We start from the raw sequence: 18,123 nt of genomic DNA on the forward strand, positions 1-18,123 counted from the left end.
GGGCTGATCGGGGCAAACAAAAGCCCTCCACCTCTTCTCTCCGCCGTGCCCATCCCAGAGCTGGCCTCTGTCTCAGTTCTCAGCTTCCCCAGGGCGTTTGGGTCATGCACCCCTATCCTCGTGCTGGCTCGAACCTTCTGGAAGGCCTCAGAAAGGACAGTTCTAGAACCCTGGGGAGTGACATATTGGTGACTTGGCAAGGAATCCGCCAGGATCGGGGCTAGAACGCGGTGGAATGCCCAGGTCAGCTTGCCGGCCACCTCACACCCCAGCTCTCATGTCCTCCGAGTGCCACAGACGCTGGGAGGTGGCCGCAAGGCCAGAAGACCCCACGCTTCAGGGACCACTCAGACTCTTCCACAGCTCCCCTTCAACTTGAGAATCCCCAATTCACGAATATCCCAGAGAAAGGGCATGGTGGGGCGTTCAGAGCCCCCGGTGCCGCTGTGGAAAGTTCTCTGACGGGTCTGGAGAGCAGCCATGTCAGACACGGACTACAAGTCCCAGCACGCATTGCGCTCGCAGCCTGCGGCGGGCGCCGTTGCCCGTGACAACGAAGAGGCTCCGGCTCAAGCGGGAAGGGGCAGAGGCGACTGGGAGGCCGCAGGGGATGGCCGCGTGGCCGAGACCCGGGCCGGAGGAACGTGACAGAGGGGCGCTCGGCGAGTCCGAGGGGGGCGACCTGTGCAGAGGCGCGGAGCCTGAGGGAAAGGGCCGGAGGAGAGAGACGCCCACGAGGGGAGACAGACACAGGGCATGGGAGATGCCTAGTGACGGAGAGCGGGGTGGACAGGGCCGGGGAGAGGCGAACAGGGCCGGGGAGGGGCGGACAGGGCCGGGGAGGGGCGGACAGGGCCGGGGAGGGGTGGACAGGGCCGGGGAGGGGCGGACAGGGCCGGGGAGGGGCGGACAGGGCCGGGGAGAGGCGGACAGGGTCGGGGAGGGGCAGATAGGGCCGGAGAGGGACGGACAGGGTCAGGGAGGGTGGACAGGGCCGGGGAGAAGCGGACAGGGCCGGGGAGAGGCGAACAGGGCCGGGGAGAGGCAGATAGGGCCGGGGAGAGGCGAACAGGGCCGGGGAGGGGCGGACAGGGCCGGGGAGGGTGGACAGGGCCGGGGAGGGTGGACAGGGCCGGGGAGGGTGGACAGGGCCGGGAAGAAGTGGACAGGGCCAGGGAGGGGCAGATAGGGCCGGAGAGGGACGGACAGGGTCAGGGAGGGTGGACAGGGAGAAGTGGACAGGGCCGGGGAGGGAGGGACAGGGCCAGGGAGGGGTGGGCAGGGAGGACGGGCAGGGAGGGGCGGGCTTCGAGAAGGAGCAGGAAAGGGGGGCAGGGCAGGGAGCCCCTCAGTCTGTCAGGGGCAGCAGGGAAGGACCCTCAGAGAAAGGGGGAGGAGCAGACATCCGGAATATGTAGGGAACTCAAAGCAACAATACATCGATATTTTAAAAAGTATTTATTTTGATTAGAAAGCAGATTTACAGAGAGTAGGAGAGAGAGAAGCTGCCGTCAGACCCGGCAGTCCCGCGGCTGGGCGTGCGTCGGAGGGGCATGAGCCCACCTGCACCCCAGACACCGCGGCCACTCACTGGAGATACAGAAAATGCCCTGGGTCAGCAGCAGAATATTACTCAGCTGTGAAAAAAGCTGGGACCTGGTCGGCCTCAGCACCGCCGACAGAAGTGGAAAAGCCCAGCACAGGCTGCCAGCTCCCTGGCTGGCAGAATGTGGTGTGGGTAGGGTGGAACGAGCTCGTGGGCCCTGAATATATGCAACTTTTAGACACGTCTGTTGGCAATAACAGAATTTAAACAAATAGACATAAAGACACACACACCTGCTACCGTGCACGCGCAAATGCACTGGACCCCAATGCCAAGTTTGTGGGTAGAGGGTCGGGTGCTGGCCCCTAGAACGGGTGGGCGCACGCGTGTGTGTGTCTGTGTGTGTGTGTGTGTGTGTTGGGGGGTGGGAGGGCGTTGGTTCCGCATCGCTGAGGGAGGGGGCGCCTTTAAGCCGAAACCCCGCCCCTCGGTCGTCATGGCAACGCCTCCCCCCACCCGCACCCGGGGCTCCCACATTTGAGCAGGTGCCGGAGCCGGAGCGCCCGCCGCCCGTGCCCGGGCTCCTCCGGCACCGCGCGCTCCGCCCGCCCGCTCCCCCTGGCGGAGCCGCCGCCGGGGCTGCGCTTGCCGGGCGCGCTCGGCACCCGCGGAGTGTTCCCCAGCTCTCGCGCGCCCACCTGTTTCCCCAGGCAGGGAGGACCCTGGGGCCATGGCAGGTCTGGGCCCCGGCGGAGGCGACTCGGAGGGCGGACCCCGGCCCCTGTTTTGCAGGAAGGGGGCCCTGAGGCAGAAGGTGGTCCACGAGGTCAAGAGCCACAAATTCACAGCCCGCTTCTTCAAGCAGCCCACTTTCTGCAGCCACTGCACCGACTTCATCTGGTGAGGGGGAGGACGCAGGGGTCCAGAATGGGGAGGATCTGGGCTCCCGGGGCTGAGGGAGGAGGCTGGGGTCCTGGACGTGGGGGAGAACACCTCGGGTTCCCCGATGCCTGGGTCTGGGAGCCTGGACTCCTTCCTGGGTGTACCCTGAGAATATCGGGGTCCCGGACTCACGGAGGTGTGAGATGATGGCCAGGGCGCAGCCTGGCTGACCCTGTGGGTAGCGGGTCAGAGCATGCACTGTGGCTGGCACGGGTGGGGGTCCAGGACCACCACTGCCCTGAGCCTGCATCCGTGACTCTTGCAGGGGCATCGGCAAACAGGGCCTTCAATGTCAAGGTAAGAGCCTGCCTGGGACCCCGGGACCCCCGGGACCCCCGGGAGGGTGGATGCATGCGGGGGCTCAGAGCTGCGGCTGCTTGACACACGTGTTCTGCGGTCCCCGGAGAGGCCCGGGGGAGCCGGGGCGGGGGGTGTGGCAGAGCCACCGCCTGTGGTGGGGAGGCAGCTCCGATGGTGGGGCCGCCGCGGAGGTGGGGCCGGGCAGGTGGGCACAGATATTTGGAGAATCTGTTGCCATGGGAACACAGAGATTTGGAAAAGGGGAACTGAAGGGGGTGGGGGGAAGGGGCTGGAGATGCAAAGTCAGAGTCCCCCCCCTTCCCCCTTCCCCCTTGTCGGCAGTCGCCATGACGACACCAGCCGTCCTAGGCTGGGGGCAGGCCGGGTGGGGTCACCCATGGGTGGGTGGGGCCGGGCGGCTGGCGGTTCTGGGGGGGCGGGAGAGGGGGGGCGAGTCCCAAAGCACCAGCTGCCACTGCAGGGAGCACAGTGAGTCAGGGTGGGGGGGCGGCCGATGGCGGCACCCCCAGACTCACTGCTGCCCTGAGCGTGCCACTCTGCTGGCTGTGTCTGCCTCGCCTGCCGGCGATCTGATCTCTCCAAGAGGGCCCGTGTCTGGCTGTCAGTGGCGATTTTTTTGCCTGCATTCCTCGCTGCCTTGGTCTCCTCCTCTCACTCTGCTTCTGGCTCTGCTGGGACCCCTCCCTCGCTGACATTCTCTGTCCATCTGTCCATCAGGGTCTCTCTGTCCCACTGTCTCTATGTATTTCCCCTTTAGTCTGCAGCTTTGTGGTTCATCGGCGATGCCACGAATTCGTGACCTTCGAGTGTCCAGGCGCTGGGAAGGGTCCCCAGACGGACGTAAGTGGCCACACACCTGCTTCTCCCTCCTCGGGCCGCGCCCCCGCCCTCACCCCCTCGGCGTCCGTCCCAATTTCTCCTGCTATTTTTAAGGCTGGGCGGGGAGGGGGGCTGGCCCAGATTCCTTGCCCTTGGCCTGGAAAGGGGGAATGTGAGGGGACCGACAGAGAGGAGGCATGGGTTAGGGGATCAGAGATGGGTGTTGGATGGCAGGGTGGGCGAAGATCTCTTCAGGAACTGAGGAGCAAGGAGCACAGAGGGAGATCTACTCGGGCACCAAGGTCCCGAGGAGAGACAGGGAGGGAGTCTGACGGACTCAGAAAAATGAAGAGAAAAAGCAGGCAGGCCTGGAGCGGGGCCTGGAGGTACTGAGAGAGGTGCAGCCCTCCTCCCCTGCACCTCAGGAAAGAGATCTCAACAGAGAAGGCTTCGGAGATGCGGAGGGGGAGCTGGCCAGGCCCCGGGTGGACGCGCACACGTGTGCTGTGCGGCTGCCCTGCGCAAGCACATGTGCGTGCTCAGATGCGCACAGCCTCTGTGCCCGGCCGAACCCAGGCCTCCCTTGGCGCCTCTCTGAGCCTCCGTCCCCCGCTGTGCAGTACGAGGCTGCTGACAGAACAGGAGAGCGGTTGGCTCTACAGGGCCCTGACTGCCCGCCCGAAGCAGCACTGCCAGGGCTGCGGAAAGCCAAACTCCGCCGTGCCCAGACAGGCCTGCGTCCGACAGCCACATGTGGCCAGTGGCCACCAAGTCGGGGGGAGGGAGAAGTGCCAGGCTTGCTGTGACAGCCTCAGGAAATCTTGGCGTTCTAGCTCAGGAGTGCCACGAAGTGGGAGGCAGAGAGAGAGAGAGAGCCGCAGACAGGCATGGGGCATCTCGCCAGTTGGTCTGGGGAATGGAGGTTCATGTAATCATGGAGAGGGTGTGGCATCGTGGAACATCTGCTGAGCGCTGCCACCCACAATGCTGGCCTCAACTGCCCAGCCACAGCAGCTCTGCCCAGTCTGGCACTCCTGGGAGTGGCCCTGGCTGCACGCTGCCACTGGCCCCATGATGTCTCTGTCTTCTCCTGCTCCAGCCTGAGTCAGGAAGTCCAGCCTTGAATCCCGGCCCCAGTACACGTGGGCTCGGCAGCCATGCCTGGCTCTAGCACCCACCACCGTGCCTGGCTCTAGCACCCACCACCGTGCCTGGCTCTAGCACCCACCACCGTGCCTGGCTCTAGCACCCACCACCGTGCCTGGCTCTAGCACCCACCACCGTGCCTGGCTCTAGCACCCACCACCGTGCCTGGCTCTAGCACCCACCACCGTGCCTGGCTCTAGCACCCACCACCGTGCCTGGCTCTAGCACCCACCACCGTGCCTGGGTCCACTGACCTCTCACTGCTTCTTGGGTTGTTGACCCTTCCAACAGGGCACGGGCGCTCCCCTCTGGGGCAGACACCAGACATGCATGATATGAGTCCCACTGCAGGACCCCAAACACAATATTAGTGATTACTGATGAGGTAGGTGGGCCTTGAGGACAGGAAGGAGGGGTGAGAGGGGGTCCTTCCCCTACACAGAGTGCTCTCCCAACTTGCAGGCTGTGATGGTGGAAGTGGCAGGTGTCGGGGCTCGGGTCAAAGCAGCAACCATGCTCCCTGGCATCTCCGTCGGACCTGCTGCAGGGCCCCGTTTTACAGAAGGGAAGGCTGAGGCTGTGAAAAAGGCCAGGCGTCCTGAGACCCTGTAGAAGGGTCGTGGGCAGAGTCGAGATCTGGCCCCCAAGTGTCCGACGAGCACCCAGGGCTGCTTCCTTTGCAGGGACTGTGCAGCTGTGGTCTGGCACAGTGGGCCCCCTGTGGAGGCTTCGGTGCCAGCAGCTCTCGCACAGTGCCGCAGGAGGGTCTGTGGAGAATCCTGGGAGACTCGGCACCCAGCCCGAGCCGGTTGGAGAGAGAAGCCTTCCATGTAAATCCTAGCCACGCTTCCTTAGGAAAAAGCTGACTGCCTCGCCCTGGGCAGGGAAGGCTTTGCAGCATCCTAAATCCAGGCTTAACTGGGCGCTGTGCGGAGCTGCACTTCAAGGCACGCGTTGTTTGCCAAGCACCAGGCAGGGCAGGCCGGGGAGCTTCAGAACCGGGGAAGAGTGGCGACTGGGGAGTGACCCAGCTCTCAGTGTGACTTAGGGCCAGGGCGGGGGCAGAGCCCCCACAATGACCGTATCTGTCATTATAACCCCAGGAGAGGCCCATGTAGCATCGTGCCCTTGCTAGGCCAGGCGTTCCTGACCACACCCCATCCGCGGCTCAGGGAGAGCCCCCACCATGCCATGGACAGAGCCCTAAGGCCTCCAAGGGGTAGGGGAGAGGCTGGGGGGTGTGGGAGCTTGCCACCACTGCCTGGTGTCCACACGCATTCTTGTCCTGACACTTTGTTCAGGGGCAGCCCCCTCCCTGCCTCAGCCCCCTGCAGCCCCCCGGCTCCCATCTCTGAATAAAGGCCTTTGCAGTCCGCCTCCCTCTCTCTGCGAGGGAATTCCAAGCAGCAAGGGCTTGTGTGTAAATGATGAGTTCAGCGCTTATCAGCACGTCTATTCACACGGTGCATGAATCAGGTGGGGCTGTGGCAGGCAGAGGGGCAGCGAGGGCTCCGCCCCCGGCTCAGCCTCGTCTCTGTGCCCAGGACCCCCGGAACAAGCATAAATTCCGCCTACACAGCTACAGCAGCCCCACCTTCTGCGACCACTGCGGCTCCCTGCTCTACGGCCTCGTGCACCAGGGCATGAAGTGCTCCTGTGAGTGCTGGGGTGGGGGGACCCCGGCGAGGGCTGCGGAGGGGCTGCGGAGGGGTCCCCGGCTCTGAGCCCCCGCTCCTGCCTTTCCAGGCTGTGAGATGAACGTGCACCGACGCTGTGTGCGCAGCGTGCCCTCGCTGTGCGGGGTGGACCACACGGAGCGCCGCGGGCGCCTGCAGCTGGAGATCCGCGCGCCCACTGCGGATGAGATCCATGTGACGGGTGAGGCCAAATTCCGGGCTGGGAAAGCCACACCCTCTCCCCGCGCGAAGCCCCGCCTCCCACCACTCGGCTCGCCCTGGAGGGGGGCTTGCTCCCTGCTGGTGGGGGGCGGGTCCCCCCACCGCTGCTGGAGCGGAGGACAGGGCTGCTGGTTGCAGAGGGGGCTTCCAGTGTCCTGGCTACCAGAGACTCATGAGAAAAGAGATGAAAGCTTAGGATGCTTTGTCGGAGAAGCAGAAAAAGATCTCCCATCTGCTGGTTCATTTCCCCAAATGGCTGCAATAACTGGGCCAGGCTGAAGCCAGGAGCCAGGAGCTTCCTCCAGGTCTCCCACATGAGTACAGGGGCACAGGGACTTGGGCCGTCTTGTGCTGCCTTTCCAGGCACATGAATAAGAGAGCTGGATGGGAAGTGGAGCAGCTGAAAGTCAAGTCTGTGGTGGAACGGGATACATGCCTGCACCTGCCGGCAGCAGCTCAGCCTGTGACGCCACGGCACTGGCCTCAGCACTTAGGGGAGGGCTGACATGTGTCCTCGCCACCCCCACAGTTGGCGAGGCTCGAAACCTCATTCCTATGGATCCCAACGGCCTCTCTGACCCCTACGTGAAGCTCAAACTCATCCCAGACCCTCGAAACCTGACCAAGCAGAAGACCCGGACGGTGAAGGCCACGCTGAACCCCGTGTGGAACGAGACCTTTGTGTTGTGAGCCTCAGGGGGAGACGGGAAGGAGGCCTTGTGACCAGCAGGGAAGGACCTGAGGGCCCTGGTGGCCGGCAGGAGGTGACCGAGTACAGGAGACCCAAGAGGCAGAGGGCAGGGTCCCCAAGAGGGACACGGGGCAGGAGGTGGCAGCAAAGACCGACCAAGTGACGATGGGGTAGTGGAGATGCAGAGAGCAGGGGTGAGAGGAAAGCTGGAGGCTGGGAGGGCAAGGCGCCCAGCACATAGGGGCTGGGGACAACAGCCAGGCCAGCTCTGAGACCCCAAGGCCCTGCAGATCCCTGAAGGTCGGAGAGCACCTTGGGGGGGGGGCTCAGAAGCAGTGCCCCCGCTCAGCCGCGAGCATGGCCTCTCACCGCCCGGTCTCTCCCGCAGTAACCTGAAGCCGGGCGACGTGGAACGCAGGCTCAGCGTGGAGGTGTGGGACTGGGACAGGACCTCGCGCAATGACTTCATGGGCGCCATGTCCTTTGGCGTCTCGGAGCTGCTCAAGGCGCCCGTGGATGGCTGGTGAGGAGCAGCCGGGGCCGGGGGCGGGCCTGGCATCACCACCTCCATCTGTGTGTGGTCTCGCCCCTCCAGGCCGCTGTCTCTCTTGGGACCTGCCACCTCCCGGCCCTCTTCTCTCTGCTCTGCTCCTCTTCCCACTCCTCCTCTTCTCCTCTCTCCGTATCTCACTCTCTCTCTCTCTCTTTCCATCTCTGTGTCCGTCTGGCTGTGTCTCTTTCCTCCCTCCGGATGCCTTTGCCTCTCCCCCGCCCACCGGGTGCCCGGCTCCCCACCCTGGTCCCCGCCCCGGTCTCCGTCGTCTGTATGTCAGGTACAAGTTACTGAACCAGGAGGAGGGGGAATATTACAATGTGCCCGTGGCCGATGCTGACAACTGCAGCCTCCTCCAGAAGTTCGAGGTACCCGGACCCCAGCTTCCCCAGGGGAGCCCAGCCCAGCATCCCGCAGTTCACAGCTGTGCTCTCATCCTCCAACCCCTGCTCTGGCTCCCTGCTGCTCCTGGGACTAGAATTCCCGGAAGGATTGGGGCTGCTTGCCCTGCTCTTCCAGGAGTCTAGCCCCAGGATCTGAAGGCAATTGTAGCTGCCTTCTTATCCTGTGGCTTGGGGGTGTTAGAGACCCCTCAACCATGCTCAAGGTTAATCTCTTCCTAGTCCTGGGGTCTTGACTCTGGTTTTGCTTCTCCTCTAGGCCTGTAACTACCCCCTGGAATTGTACGAGGTGAGTGCACTGAGGGCTTGATAGTCATTCCCCTCCGCACCCCTCCCCTCCCCTTTCCTCCCCTCCCCTCCCCTCTCCTCCCTCCCCTCCCCTCCCCTCCCTCTCCTTCCCTCCCCTCCCCTCCCCTCCCCTCCCCCTTTTCTCCCCTCCCCCTTTCCTCCCCTCCCCTCCCCCTCCCCTCCTCTCCCCTTTCCTCCCCTCCCCTCCCCTCCCCTCCCACATTTCATCTTCTCTTCCAGGATCCCCTACCCCACCCTGACTTGGGGGTCTGGGGGTCAAGGTGGGCTTCCCTGAGTAGCTGATACTCACCCTTTCTCCTGAGTTTTCCCGTCTGTCCATCAAGGTCATTTTTCTATCTCTGTTCACTCACTCACCTCCTTCCAGAGCTGGCAGGGGATGAGGTTGTCCCCAGGTGCGTGCCTCTCGCGGGGAGACAGGTAGAGGCATTCAGGGCAAGGAGGGTGTGTGGTGGGGGCCCCAGGGAGCTCCCGGCAGGTGAGACCTGCTGGAAGTGTAGGATTCCCCGGGCAGGGAGGGGGGCAGGAGACAGCCACTCTCTCCACCTCTCCCGCTGTCTCTCTCATTAACTCCTTCAAAAACATCTTGGTGGAGCACCTCGGTACACAGGCGTGGTTCTGCAGGAGACTGCAGACAGTTCAGGGAAGGGTCCAGCGGCCCTTGGATTCCATTTCCCACACATGTTTGGAAGCCTCCTTGTAAACATCCAACCGAGAAGGAGCCAGAAAGCCATGTTCCCTGGAGGCTTGTGCTCACAAGACAGGAAGCCCAGTGGATAAGTCGGGAGGTCCCCGTGATGGGGAGACAAATAAACCCTCCATGAGCATGGGTGGTACTGTTGGGAGAAGCCTTTGCTGTCCTAATTCAGAAAGAGTTTGCTAGAAAGACCTGAGGTGGGGAGAGCGAGCGAGCAGGGCAGGTGCTGAGGCCCTGAGTCCGGAGCAGGTGGGGACTTCTAACAGCAGCAAGGAGGAGAGGCTAGAGTGGAGGGGTGGTGGGGACAAGGAGGGGACGGTCATCCCGGTCATCCCCCAGGAAGGGAGGCGGCAGGCCGCTGCTCTGGCTTCCCTTGCCTGACTGGGGCCTGCTCTGCAGGCTGAGGCCTTGGGCAGCGTCTGCCAAGAGCGTTCTGTGTGCCCAGCTCTGTGCTGGGTGATGTTACAGAAACAGGAAGGAGAGACACACAGTGTGGCTTCAAGTTATTGTTGGCATGAAGCATCAGCCTGCAGAGTGGGGTGGGTGGGTGAGAGGCTGTGGAGTGGTGGGTGGGGTGGGGTGGGGTGGGTGAGGAGCTGTGGAGTGGTGGGTGGGGTGGGGTGGGTGGGTGAGAGGCTGTGGAGTGGTGGGTGGGGTGGGGTGGGGTGGGTGGGTGAGAGGCTGTGGAGTGGTGGGTGGGGTGGGGTGGGGTGGGTGAGAAGCTGTGGAGTGGTGGGTGGGGTGGGTGGGTGGGTGAGAGGCTGTGGAGTGGTGGGTGGGGTGGGTGGGTGGGTGGATTCCAACTCTAACTATAGCACACTGCCACTTCCCTTTGTGCCAAGGAGACTTACCCCAGGGTGTTCCACCTGCTTCAGATTCAAGTGACATTGTCTGTCCAGCGTCTACACATGACACGCAGTCCCAGCTAGTCCTTGCCAGGGGCCCATGGGAAAAAGAGCTGTGCTAGGCACAGGATACAGGCAGTGGGAGAAAATGCAGGCCCCAAGAGGTGTGTGGGGGGGTCTCTTGTCCAGGACCCTAAGTGGTTATCCCAGCGCCTCCCATGAGGGCTGCACTGCCCCTTTGCTGCGTACAAGGCCCCAGGCGGCAGAGCTGGGCCCACTGCAGGGTGTGAAGTGATGGCTGAGTGTCTGCAGGTGGCCTCAGGGCACCCCGTTCCTGGATGCCAGAGAAGGAGCAGAGCTCTACCTCAGGGAGCTGGCTGTGGGTGAGCGGAGAGCCCGCGAGGTGCAGGGCTGTCCGTGGCAGGGGAGGGCCGGCTTGACCTGCTTTAGAACACAGCCTCCAGGAGGCTGGAGGATGCTTGAGAGGAAGGGAGAGGAACGGCACGTCCAAAGGCCCTGGGGTGGGGTGAGGCAGAGGGGCGCAGTGCAGGACATGTGGAGCCAGGGGTCAGGGCAGAGAGCTGGGAGGGCAGTTGGGCCACAGTCCTTCCGTAAGCCACACAGGACCAACTGTTAACACAGGTAGAAGCCGTTAGATGGCTTGCAAGCCTGGGGGAGAAGTGACCTGGTTTATTTATTTTTAAATTGGTCCCTCTGCCTGCTGAGATGAGAACACCATGCAAGGATGGCGGTGAATGTGGGAAAGTCAGCTGAGGAGGCTGCCGAGGCGGTGCGGTCCCAGGCTCCTGCGCCTGAAGCCGGGTGGACATGGGACTGCAGGCAACGGCCCCCTAGGATCTGTGAGAAGTCAAGGCCTCAGGCCGCACCGCAGTGGCATGGGCAGCCCTGGGGTGACTTTGGATAACCCACTGAGTGTCTGAGTCCTCTTTTAAAAAGGAAAAAAAGAAAAAAAAAAAAAGATTTACTTATTTGACAGGCATTTACAGAGAGGGAGAGACAGAGATCTTCCGGCTGCTGGCTTACTCTGCAAGTGGCTGCCATGGCCAGAGCTGGGCTGGTCTGAAGCCAGGAGCCAGGAGCTTCTTCTGGGTCTCCCACATGGGTTCAGCCGTACTTGGGCCATCCTCTGCCGGATAAGAAGTGCGGCCGCTGGGAATGAATCCGAGCCCACAGGGGATGGCGGCAGAGTCGGAGTCCTTAGCCAAGCGCTGGGCCGGGGGTGGGTGGCATGGTCTCCTGTTTGTCTCATGTCTTCCTGTCTGTCCTGGAGGCCTCTCCCTGTGCCTGCCCAGGGTCTGACTGCCGGACACCGTCTCTCCCCTCTCTCACAGCGGGTGCGGATGGGCCCCTCTTCCTCCCCCGTGCCCTCCCCCTCCCCCAGCCCCACCGACTCCAAGCGCTGCTTCTTCGGGGCCAGCCCTGGGCGCCTGCACATCTCCGACTTCAGCTTCCTCATGGTTCTGGGAAAAGGCAGTTTTGGGAAGGTTAGCCTTGGGGAATCCCCCGGGGAAGGGAGGCTGTGGACCCAAGGGGTTCCTGGAGGTGCAGGGTGCTTCCTGGGGGTACCTTGTGCGCCCGCTGCGCTCCTCCAGCAGGCCAGCGTTTGGGCCCTGTGTGTGCAGGTGATGCTGGCCGAGCGCCGTGGCTCCGATGAGCTCTATGCCATCAAGATCCTCAAGAAGGACGTGATCGTCCAGGATGACGACGTTGACTGCACCCTGGTGGAGAAACGTGTGCTGGCGCTGGGCGGCCGAGGGCCAGGTGGCCGGCCCCACTTCCTCACCCAGCTCCACTCCACCTTCCAGACCCCGGTGAGGGGCTGCCCTACCTCGGCAGAAGACATTCCTGCCCCGCCAGCTCTGAGTGGCCATGGGCAGAGGAGAGGGCCCCTTGGTGGGCGTAGGCAGAGGAGGGGAGGGTCCCTTGGTGGGCGTGGGTGGAGGGGAGGGCCCTTGGTGGGCGTGGGCAGAGGAGGGGAGGGTCCCTTGGCGGGCGTGGGTGGAGGGGAGGGTCCCTTGGCGGGCGTGGGTGGAGGGGAGGGTCCCTTGGCGGGCGTGGGTGGAGGGGAGGGTCCCTTGGCGGGCGTGGGCAGAGGAGGGGAGGGTCCCTTGGTGGGCATGGGAGAAGGGGAGGGTCCCTTGGTGGGCGTGGGCGGAGGGGAGGGTCCCTTGGTGGGCGTGGGCGGAGGAATGGGCCCTTGGTGGGCGTGGGCAGAGGAGGGGAGGGCCCCTTGGCGGGCGTGGGTGGAGGGGAGGGTCCCTTGGGGCAAGGGTAGAGGGTGGGGGAGGTATTATGGAGGGGTGTGGCTAAGCATATTGGATCCTGAGCGTGGGCCACTGTCTTCCCAGGGGCTTTAACAGAAGCAACCTGGACTCAAACCCAGTACTGCAGTGTGAGTTGTCTACTGGCACAGCAGGCTGGGGCTTTAACATGCCACCCACAACACTGGCCCTTGCTCTAGGTTTTTGAGCCAAGGAGTGGGTAGAGGAGAAAGTCCCCTGAGTGGGATTGCCCGGAACTGGCTCTGAGTGGGGGCTGTTGCTTTTGAGTTCCGTCGAAAATGTAAATCAGAAACAGGCTGTTAGGTGTAGCACGGGGGATGTGGCCATAGCTGTTAGGAATGCCCACACGGTAGGCCAGAATTGCACGTGTGTGAGTCGGGGTGTGCCAAATCGCCCGTTCTTAGAAGGGTCCAACCATGGAGCACACCGGGGAGCCTCCTAGGTGCACTGGCTGTGTGGACCTGCAGCCTCGCCAGTCTGTCCTGGTGTGTGGGGCAGGACCCCTAGCATCCCCGGTGGGAGCGCTCACCCCCGGCCCACACTCTCCTCCCCCAGGACCGCCTGTATTTTGTCATGGAGTATGTCACTGGGGGCGACCTGATGTACCACATCCAGCAGCTGGGCAAGTTTAAGGAGCCCCATGCGGCGTGAGTCTCAGCCCAGAGAGATGCCAGGGCCGGGGGGCCGGGGGTCGGGGGCCGGGCCGGGGGCCAGAGGCCGGGGTGGGGTCGAGCTGTGGGCCCCTGACCAACCACCGGCTCCTGCAGGTTCTATGCGGCCGAGATCGCCATTGGCCTCTTCTTCCTCCACAACCAAGGCATCATCTACAGGTGGGCAGCCGGGAGGGAAGTCAGGGAGAAGCGGTTCCAGCAGGGGCTTTGCCGTCTGCTGGGCTCCACCATCACTGCGCCCCTCCCTTCCCCAGGGACCTGAAGCTGGACAATGTGATGCTGGACGCGGAAGGACACATTAAGATCACCGACTTCGGCATGTGTAAGGAGAACGTGTTCCCAGGCACCACCACCCGTACCTTCTGCGGGACCCCGGACTACATAGCCCCCGAGGTAACCTGATGCATTAAGGGCCAGTGGCCTCGTAGTGTCCGTGTTGGGTAAAGCCTGGCTCCGGGGAACACGCCATGAGCCGTGGGCCTTCTGACCAGGCCGTATCTCCCTCCAGGGTCTGCGAGCCCTGAGCGTGCTCATTGGCGGGACTAAGCCTAGGGGGTGGGAGCTGGGGTGCAGGCGCTGAGGCAGGGAGGGAGAGGACACCCCGAGGCCCAGTGGGCAGGGCCTGTTCCTGGGTGTTCTGAGAAGGCCAGAGCTGCTTCTGAGTGGGCGGGGGCTGTCTCTGGAGCATGCTCAGGGTGGGCTCATCCCAGGGGCCACGCAGGGATGCATACTCCTGAGTTCTTTGATTCTGAACCTGCTGGGAGAGCCGGATGGGCAGGCTGCATGCCCCCAGCATTTACACGGTGACGCACGGGACCACTGCCGGCCTGAGCGTGTAGGGCGATGGAGGCAGCAAACCCTGACCTTTCAAAGTTGAGGAGGCACTTCTGTGGGCAGTGCTCCCCTGAGCTGCAGGGGTGAGCCGCGCTCGAGCTGCTGCACCCATGGTTGGCGATGGCACAGTGACATGGGTCAGAACCGCCTGCAGAAAACTAGGAAAATACACTATTTTTTTCAAGGAAACATGTATTTTTTTTAAGCGAATTATTTACTAGAGGGACAGAGATGTATCTCACTACTTCTCTGCTCCAGCGCCCACAGCAGCTGGGGCCGAGGCAGCTGGAGCCAGGAGCCCCGCGCAGGCTGCCTCCTGTGTGGGGAGCAGGCTCCCAGCTCTTGCTCCTTCAAGGGTTTGTTTTCCCATGGCCTCCCCCTAACGTTTCCGAGGCGTGGACCTGGGGCCAGAGCCTTCGGGGGGCGGGGCGGGGCGGGCAGAACTGGACATTTAAAGTGGACTGCCAGACATGGTAAGAAGCAGCGGTGACCCCTGCCTTTGCCATGTCCCCAGATCATTGCGTACCAGCCCTATGGGAAATCTGTCGACTGGTGGTCCTTTGGCGTCCTGCTGTATGAGATGCTGGCCGGACAGGTAAGGGAGCTGGGCAGAAGCTGGCATAGCGGAGGGCTGCACGGGGGTCCGCTGGGTGTTGTTGGGCAGGGGCAGGAAGAGCTCGGAGGGCTGCACGGGGGTCTGCTGGGTGCTGTTGGGCAGGGGCCAGGAAGAGCTCGGAGGGCTGCACGGGGGTTTGCTGGGTGCTGTTGGGCAGGGGCCAGGAAGAGCTCGGAGGGCTGCACGGGGGTTTGCTGGGTGCTGTTGGGCAGGGGCAGGAAGAGCTCGGAGGGCTGCACGGGGGTCCGCTGGGTGCTGTTGGGCAGGAGCTCAGCAGGGCAGCAGCCTGGGGCCGGGTGGTGCTGTCCGTGGTCCTGAACCATTGTCTGCCACCGCAACAGGTTCTTAACCTTCACAGGAGGATGGTGTGGGTCCTTCCACAATCCAGAGGGGCTTACGGATACCCCGCCCCCCGCCCCCGTCTCATGGCAGTGTTTTTTCTCAGGTGCACAAAAAATAGTAGAATTACAAAAGATGTCCATCACACAAAAAAGGCCACAAAACACGTTTAACATTTTTAACTTGAGTACATTGACTATGTATTTGGCTGTTTAGCAGTCGAGGAGCAGACCTGAAGATCATCCTTCTTGCTGAATTCGTGGGAGCAGGAGGCAAACAGAAGCCCAGTCATGCTTTTTGTGGCAGTAATGATCCACAGCCCTGAGTCTCTCCGACTCTCACGCTAGAGGCGTGTGTGTGACTGTTGTTGCTGATTGAGGCGCGAGGCTGTGGCTGTGGATTGTTGGCTGCGTTCCGCAGAAGGAGTTGCTGCTTTTCACGTAGAGACACGTGCGAAATAAAGACGCAGCTGTCCCATGCCCCTCGTCACTCGGGGCTCAGGGCCGCCTCCTAGCCACTGCCGTCTGCCCAGGCGCCTGGGGGCAGTGCCCGCCCGGTCCTCCCTGCGGCTGCTCCCCTCTTGGCCTGCTGCACACCCCGCTAGTGACCCAGGAAAGAGAGGAGCTCAGCGCGGGACGGGGAGAAGCCGAGGCCTGGGCAGTCCGACTGATGAAGTCACGTTTACTGTGGCCAGTGAGGGTGCGGCCAGTGAGGGTGCGGCCAGTGAGGGTGCAGGGGTGTCTGACCCCTCGTCCTTCCACTTCTGCAGCCTCCGTTTGATGGAGAGGATGAGGAGGAGCTGTTCCAGGCCATCATGGAGCAGACCGTCACCTACCCCAAGTCGCTCTCCCGGGAGGCCGTGGCCATCTGTAAGGGGGTAAGAGCCCCCTGGCTCCCAGCCTCTCCAGCCTCACACCCCACACGCATTTGGCTCCCCTCAGCTGGAAAGCTGACCCGATGCAAGGTGCTGCTGCTGTGGGTTCCCAGCTGGCCGCTGTCCTTGGCAGCCCCTACTCCCCAGCTCAGGTGGGCTGGATATACCCGTCCAGCTGCTGTTCCTCCCATTGGTCTCTGGTCTCCCTTCTGGGCTGCAGACACAGTGCCCGCCCCGACCCAGGGCTGCTTTCCAGCAGCCAACCACATCAGCTGGCTCCTCGCCTCCCTCTGGGATCGTGTCTCAGCCCTCTGCTTCTCCACCATCCTGTGATCCCGCAGACCTGCCCCCTGTGTCCTCCCGCTGGGTCCTTGCCCGCCCCTCCTGCCGGGGTGCCTGCCCTCTGCGTCCTTCTGGTCTACATCCCTTCTTCCTTGGTTCTGCCCTCCCTTTCCTGAGTCGGATTTCCCTCTTGTCTCTGGGACTCCAGCCCCTCTGGGTCCCTGCCTCTCCCTTGCTCTCCTCCTGGCTTCCCAGCCCCCTGCAGGGTGGCCCCTCTCTCCCTCTGTCTTAACCTTCACTCCTCCATTCTCCTCCTTCCTCTCCTTTCTTCACACCTCCTTCCCCTTCCCGCCCCCCTCTGAGATCCCTCCATCCTGAGCTCTCCATGTCCACACCCCGCATCTGGGACTCTGCCTGTCCCTCCTTGTCTCCCACAGTTCCTGACCAAGCACCCTGGGAAGCGCCTGGGCTCGGGGCCCGACGGAGAGCCCACCATCCGCGCCCACGGCTTCTTCCGCTGGATCGACTGGGAGCGGCTGGAGCGACTGGAGATCGCACCCCCGTTCAGACCCCGCCCGGTCAGTGCCACGGAGTGGGTGTGGACGTCGGGGGAGGCCCCTGTGCGGAGCCCTTGCGGGGCCTGCGGGAGGGGCGCTTTGGGGGAGCAGGTAGTTTGGGAGTGGGCCCCACAGCCAGGCCCACCCAGCTCACCTGCTGGCGCTGCGATTCCCGCAGTGTGGCCGCAGCGGCGAGAACTTCGACAAATTCTTCACACGGGCCGCGCCGGCGTTGACGCCCCCAGACCGTCTGGTGCTGGCCAGCATCGACCAGGCGGACTTCCAGGGTTTCACCTACGTGAACCCCGACTTCGTGCACCCGGACGCGCGTAGCCCCAGCAGCCCCGTGCCCGTGCCCGTGATGTAACCTCACCCGCCTCCGCCGCGCCCTCCCTGCCCGTTCCAGATTCTGCAACCCCGGCCGCCCCGGCCGCTGCCCCCTTCCGTGGTGTCCCCCGCGGAGCGCCCCCAGCCTTCTCCGCTCTGCTCCGGGCCTTGCCGCTGTCTAGATTCTGCCGTGCCGAGCCCCCATCCCTCACCCCGACAGGTGCCCGAACCGCCGCCACCTCCCGGCGGTGTCTCAGGCTCCCCGCTCCCGTCCGTCCCCCAGACGGGTCGCGGGGTTGGCTGTGCCAGACGCGGGTCCCAAGGCGAGCCCGCTCCTCCGTGTCCAGCTCCGGAGTCAGCGGGAGGCTGCGCACCCCCCTCACCCCGCTGCAGCCCGGCCCTCCGGTGCCGCGGGGAGCCCTGGGGCCCTGGGACGCGCGGAGGAGGCTGCCTCCCTCGGTCCTCCGCCGGCTGCACTCGTAGACTCCGCCCGCCCGTGCATGGCTCCAAGTCTGGCTGGGAACCAGAACCCCCTCCCCTCCCCAGTGCCTGCCGCTCTCCGGACGCTCCCACTCGGCCGCGGCTGCTGGACAATAAAAGTGGGATGCTGATGCTCAAACGTGGGGTGTCTCTTTGGGAGCTGGGAGCGCGAGGGGTAGGGAGCACCGGGGGGATCCCAAGGCAGAGAGATGAGGAATGAATGGGCGTCAGGGGAGAGCACCCGGGACAGCCCCGCAGAGATGCGGGAGCCCGGGACCAGATCCCCAGGAGAGATGGGAAGCGAAGACCCCACAAGAGGGAGGGGCGCACTTTGAAACACCCCCAAGGCATCAGCAGCCGCGACAGCCGACGGGCGCACTCGCCTCGGCCCCTTTCCTGGACCCGGGACCCCCAGGGGAACATGAAGGGTGGCGGAGCAGAAGGGGGCACGGGACTACACCTCCCAAGAGACATCACGGCGGACCCTGCCCCCGGAGTGCGGGCCCCGGTCGCCAGGGCTGATGGGAAACGTAGTCCCAGGCTGCGGCGGGTCGGAGAAGCGGGGCGCCCGTGTCTGTGCGCCTGGGGTTGGGGGGGCGGGATGCAACTCAGAGTTGGGCAGCCTCCCTCGCGGAGGGGCACCTGCGTCTCGGCAGGCTCCCGCGCGTCCCGGTC

At 63.8% G+C, this 18,123-nt stretch overlaps 1 protein-coding gene across 3 annotated transcripts; it reads left to right on the plus strand.

Moving 5' to 3' along the window:
• Nucleotides 1-2,231: 2,231 nt before the first annotated feature.
• Nucleotides 2,232-17,561, plus strand: PRKCG (protein kinase C gamma). Of its 3 annotated transcripts, XM_040978083.1 has the most exons (18): nucleotides 2,232-2,446; nucleotides 2,754-2,785; nucleotides 3,567-3,649; nucleotides 6,319-6,430; nucleotides 6,521-6,652; nucleotides 7,202-7,358; nucleotides 7,752-7,886; nucleotides 8,197-8,284; nucleotides 8,577-8,606; nucleotides 11,518-11,670; nucleotides 11,809-11,997; nucleotides 13,024-13,115; nucleotides 13,236-13,298; nucleotides 13,394-13,532; nucleotides 14,488-14,568; nucleotides 15,698-15,805; nucleotides 16,522-16,662; nucleotides 16,820-17,561. In XM_040978083.1, exons 1-18 carry the CDS (start codon nucleotides 2,277-2,279, stop codon nucleotides 17,006-17,008), a joined length of 2,094 nt encoding a protein of 697 aa, XP_040834017.1. In that variant the 5' UTR covers nucleotides 2,232-2,276; the 3' UTR covers nucleotides 17,009-17,561. The 3 variants fall into 3 exon arrangements, with proteins under 3 accessions (XP_040834017.1, XP_040834018.1, XP_040834019.1); XM_040978084.1 differs by lacking the exon at nucleotides 11,518-11,670; XM_040978085.1 differs by lacking the exons at nucleotides 2,232-2,446; nucleotides 2,754-2,785; nucleotides 6,319-6,430; nucleotides 15,698-15,805 and adding an exon at nucleotides 3,256-3,277.
• The last annotated feature ends 562 nt before the right edge of the window (nucleotides 17,562-18,123 follow it).

Source organism: Ochotona curzoniae, unplaced genomic scaffold (genome assembly GCF_017591425.1).
Source record: "Ochotona curzoniae isolate NIBS_2020 unplaced genomic scaffold, NIBS_Ocur_1.0 contig_2861, whole genome shotgun sequence".
In the NCBI taxonomy this organism is placed as follows: Eukaryota; Metazoa; Chordata; class Mammalia; order Lagomorpha; family Ochotonidae; genus Ochotona; species Ochotona curzoniae.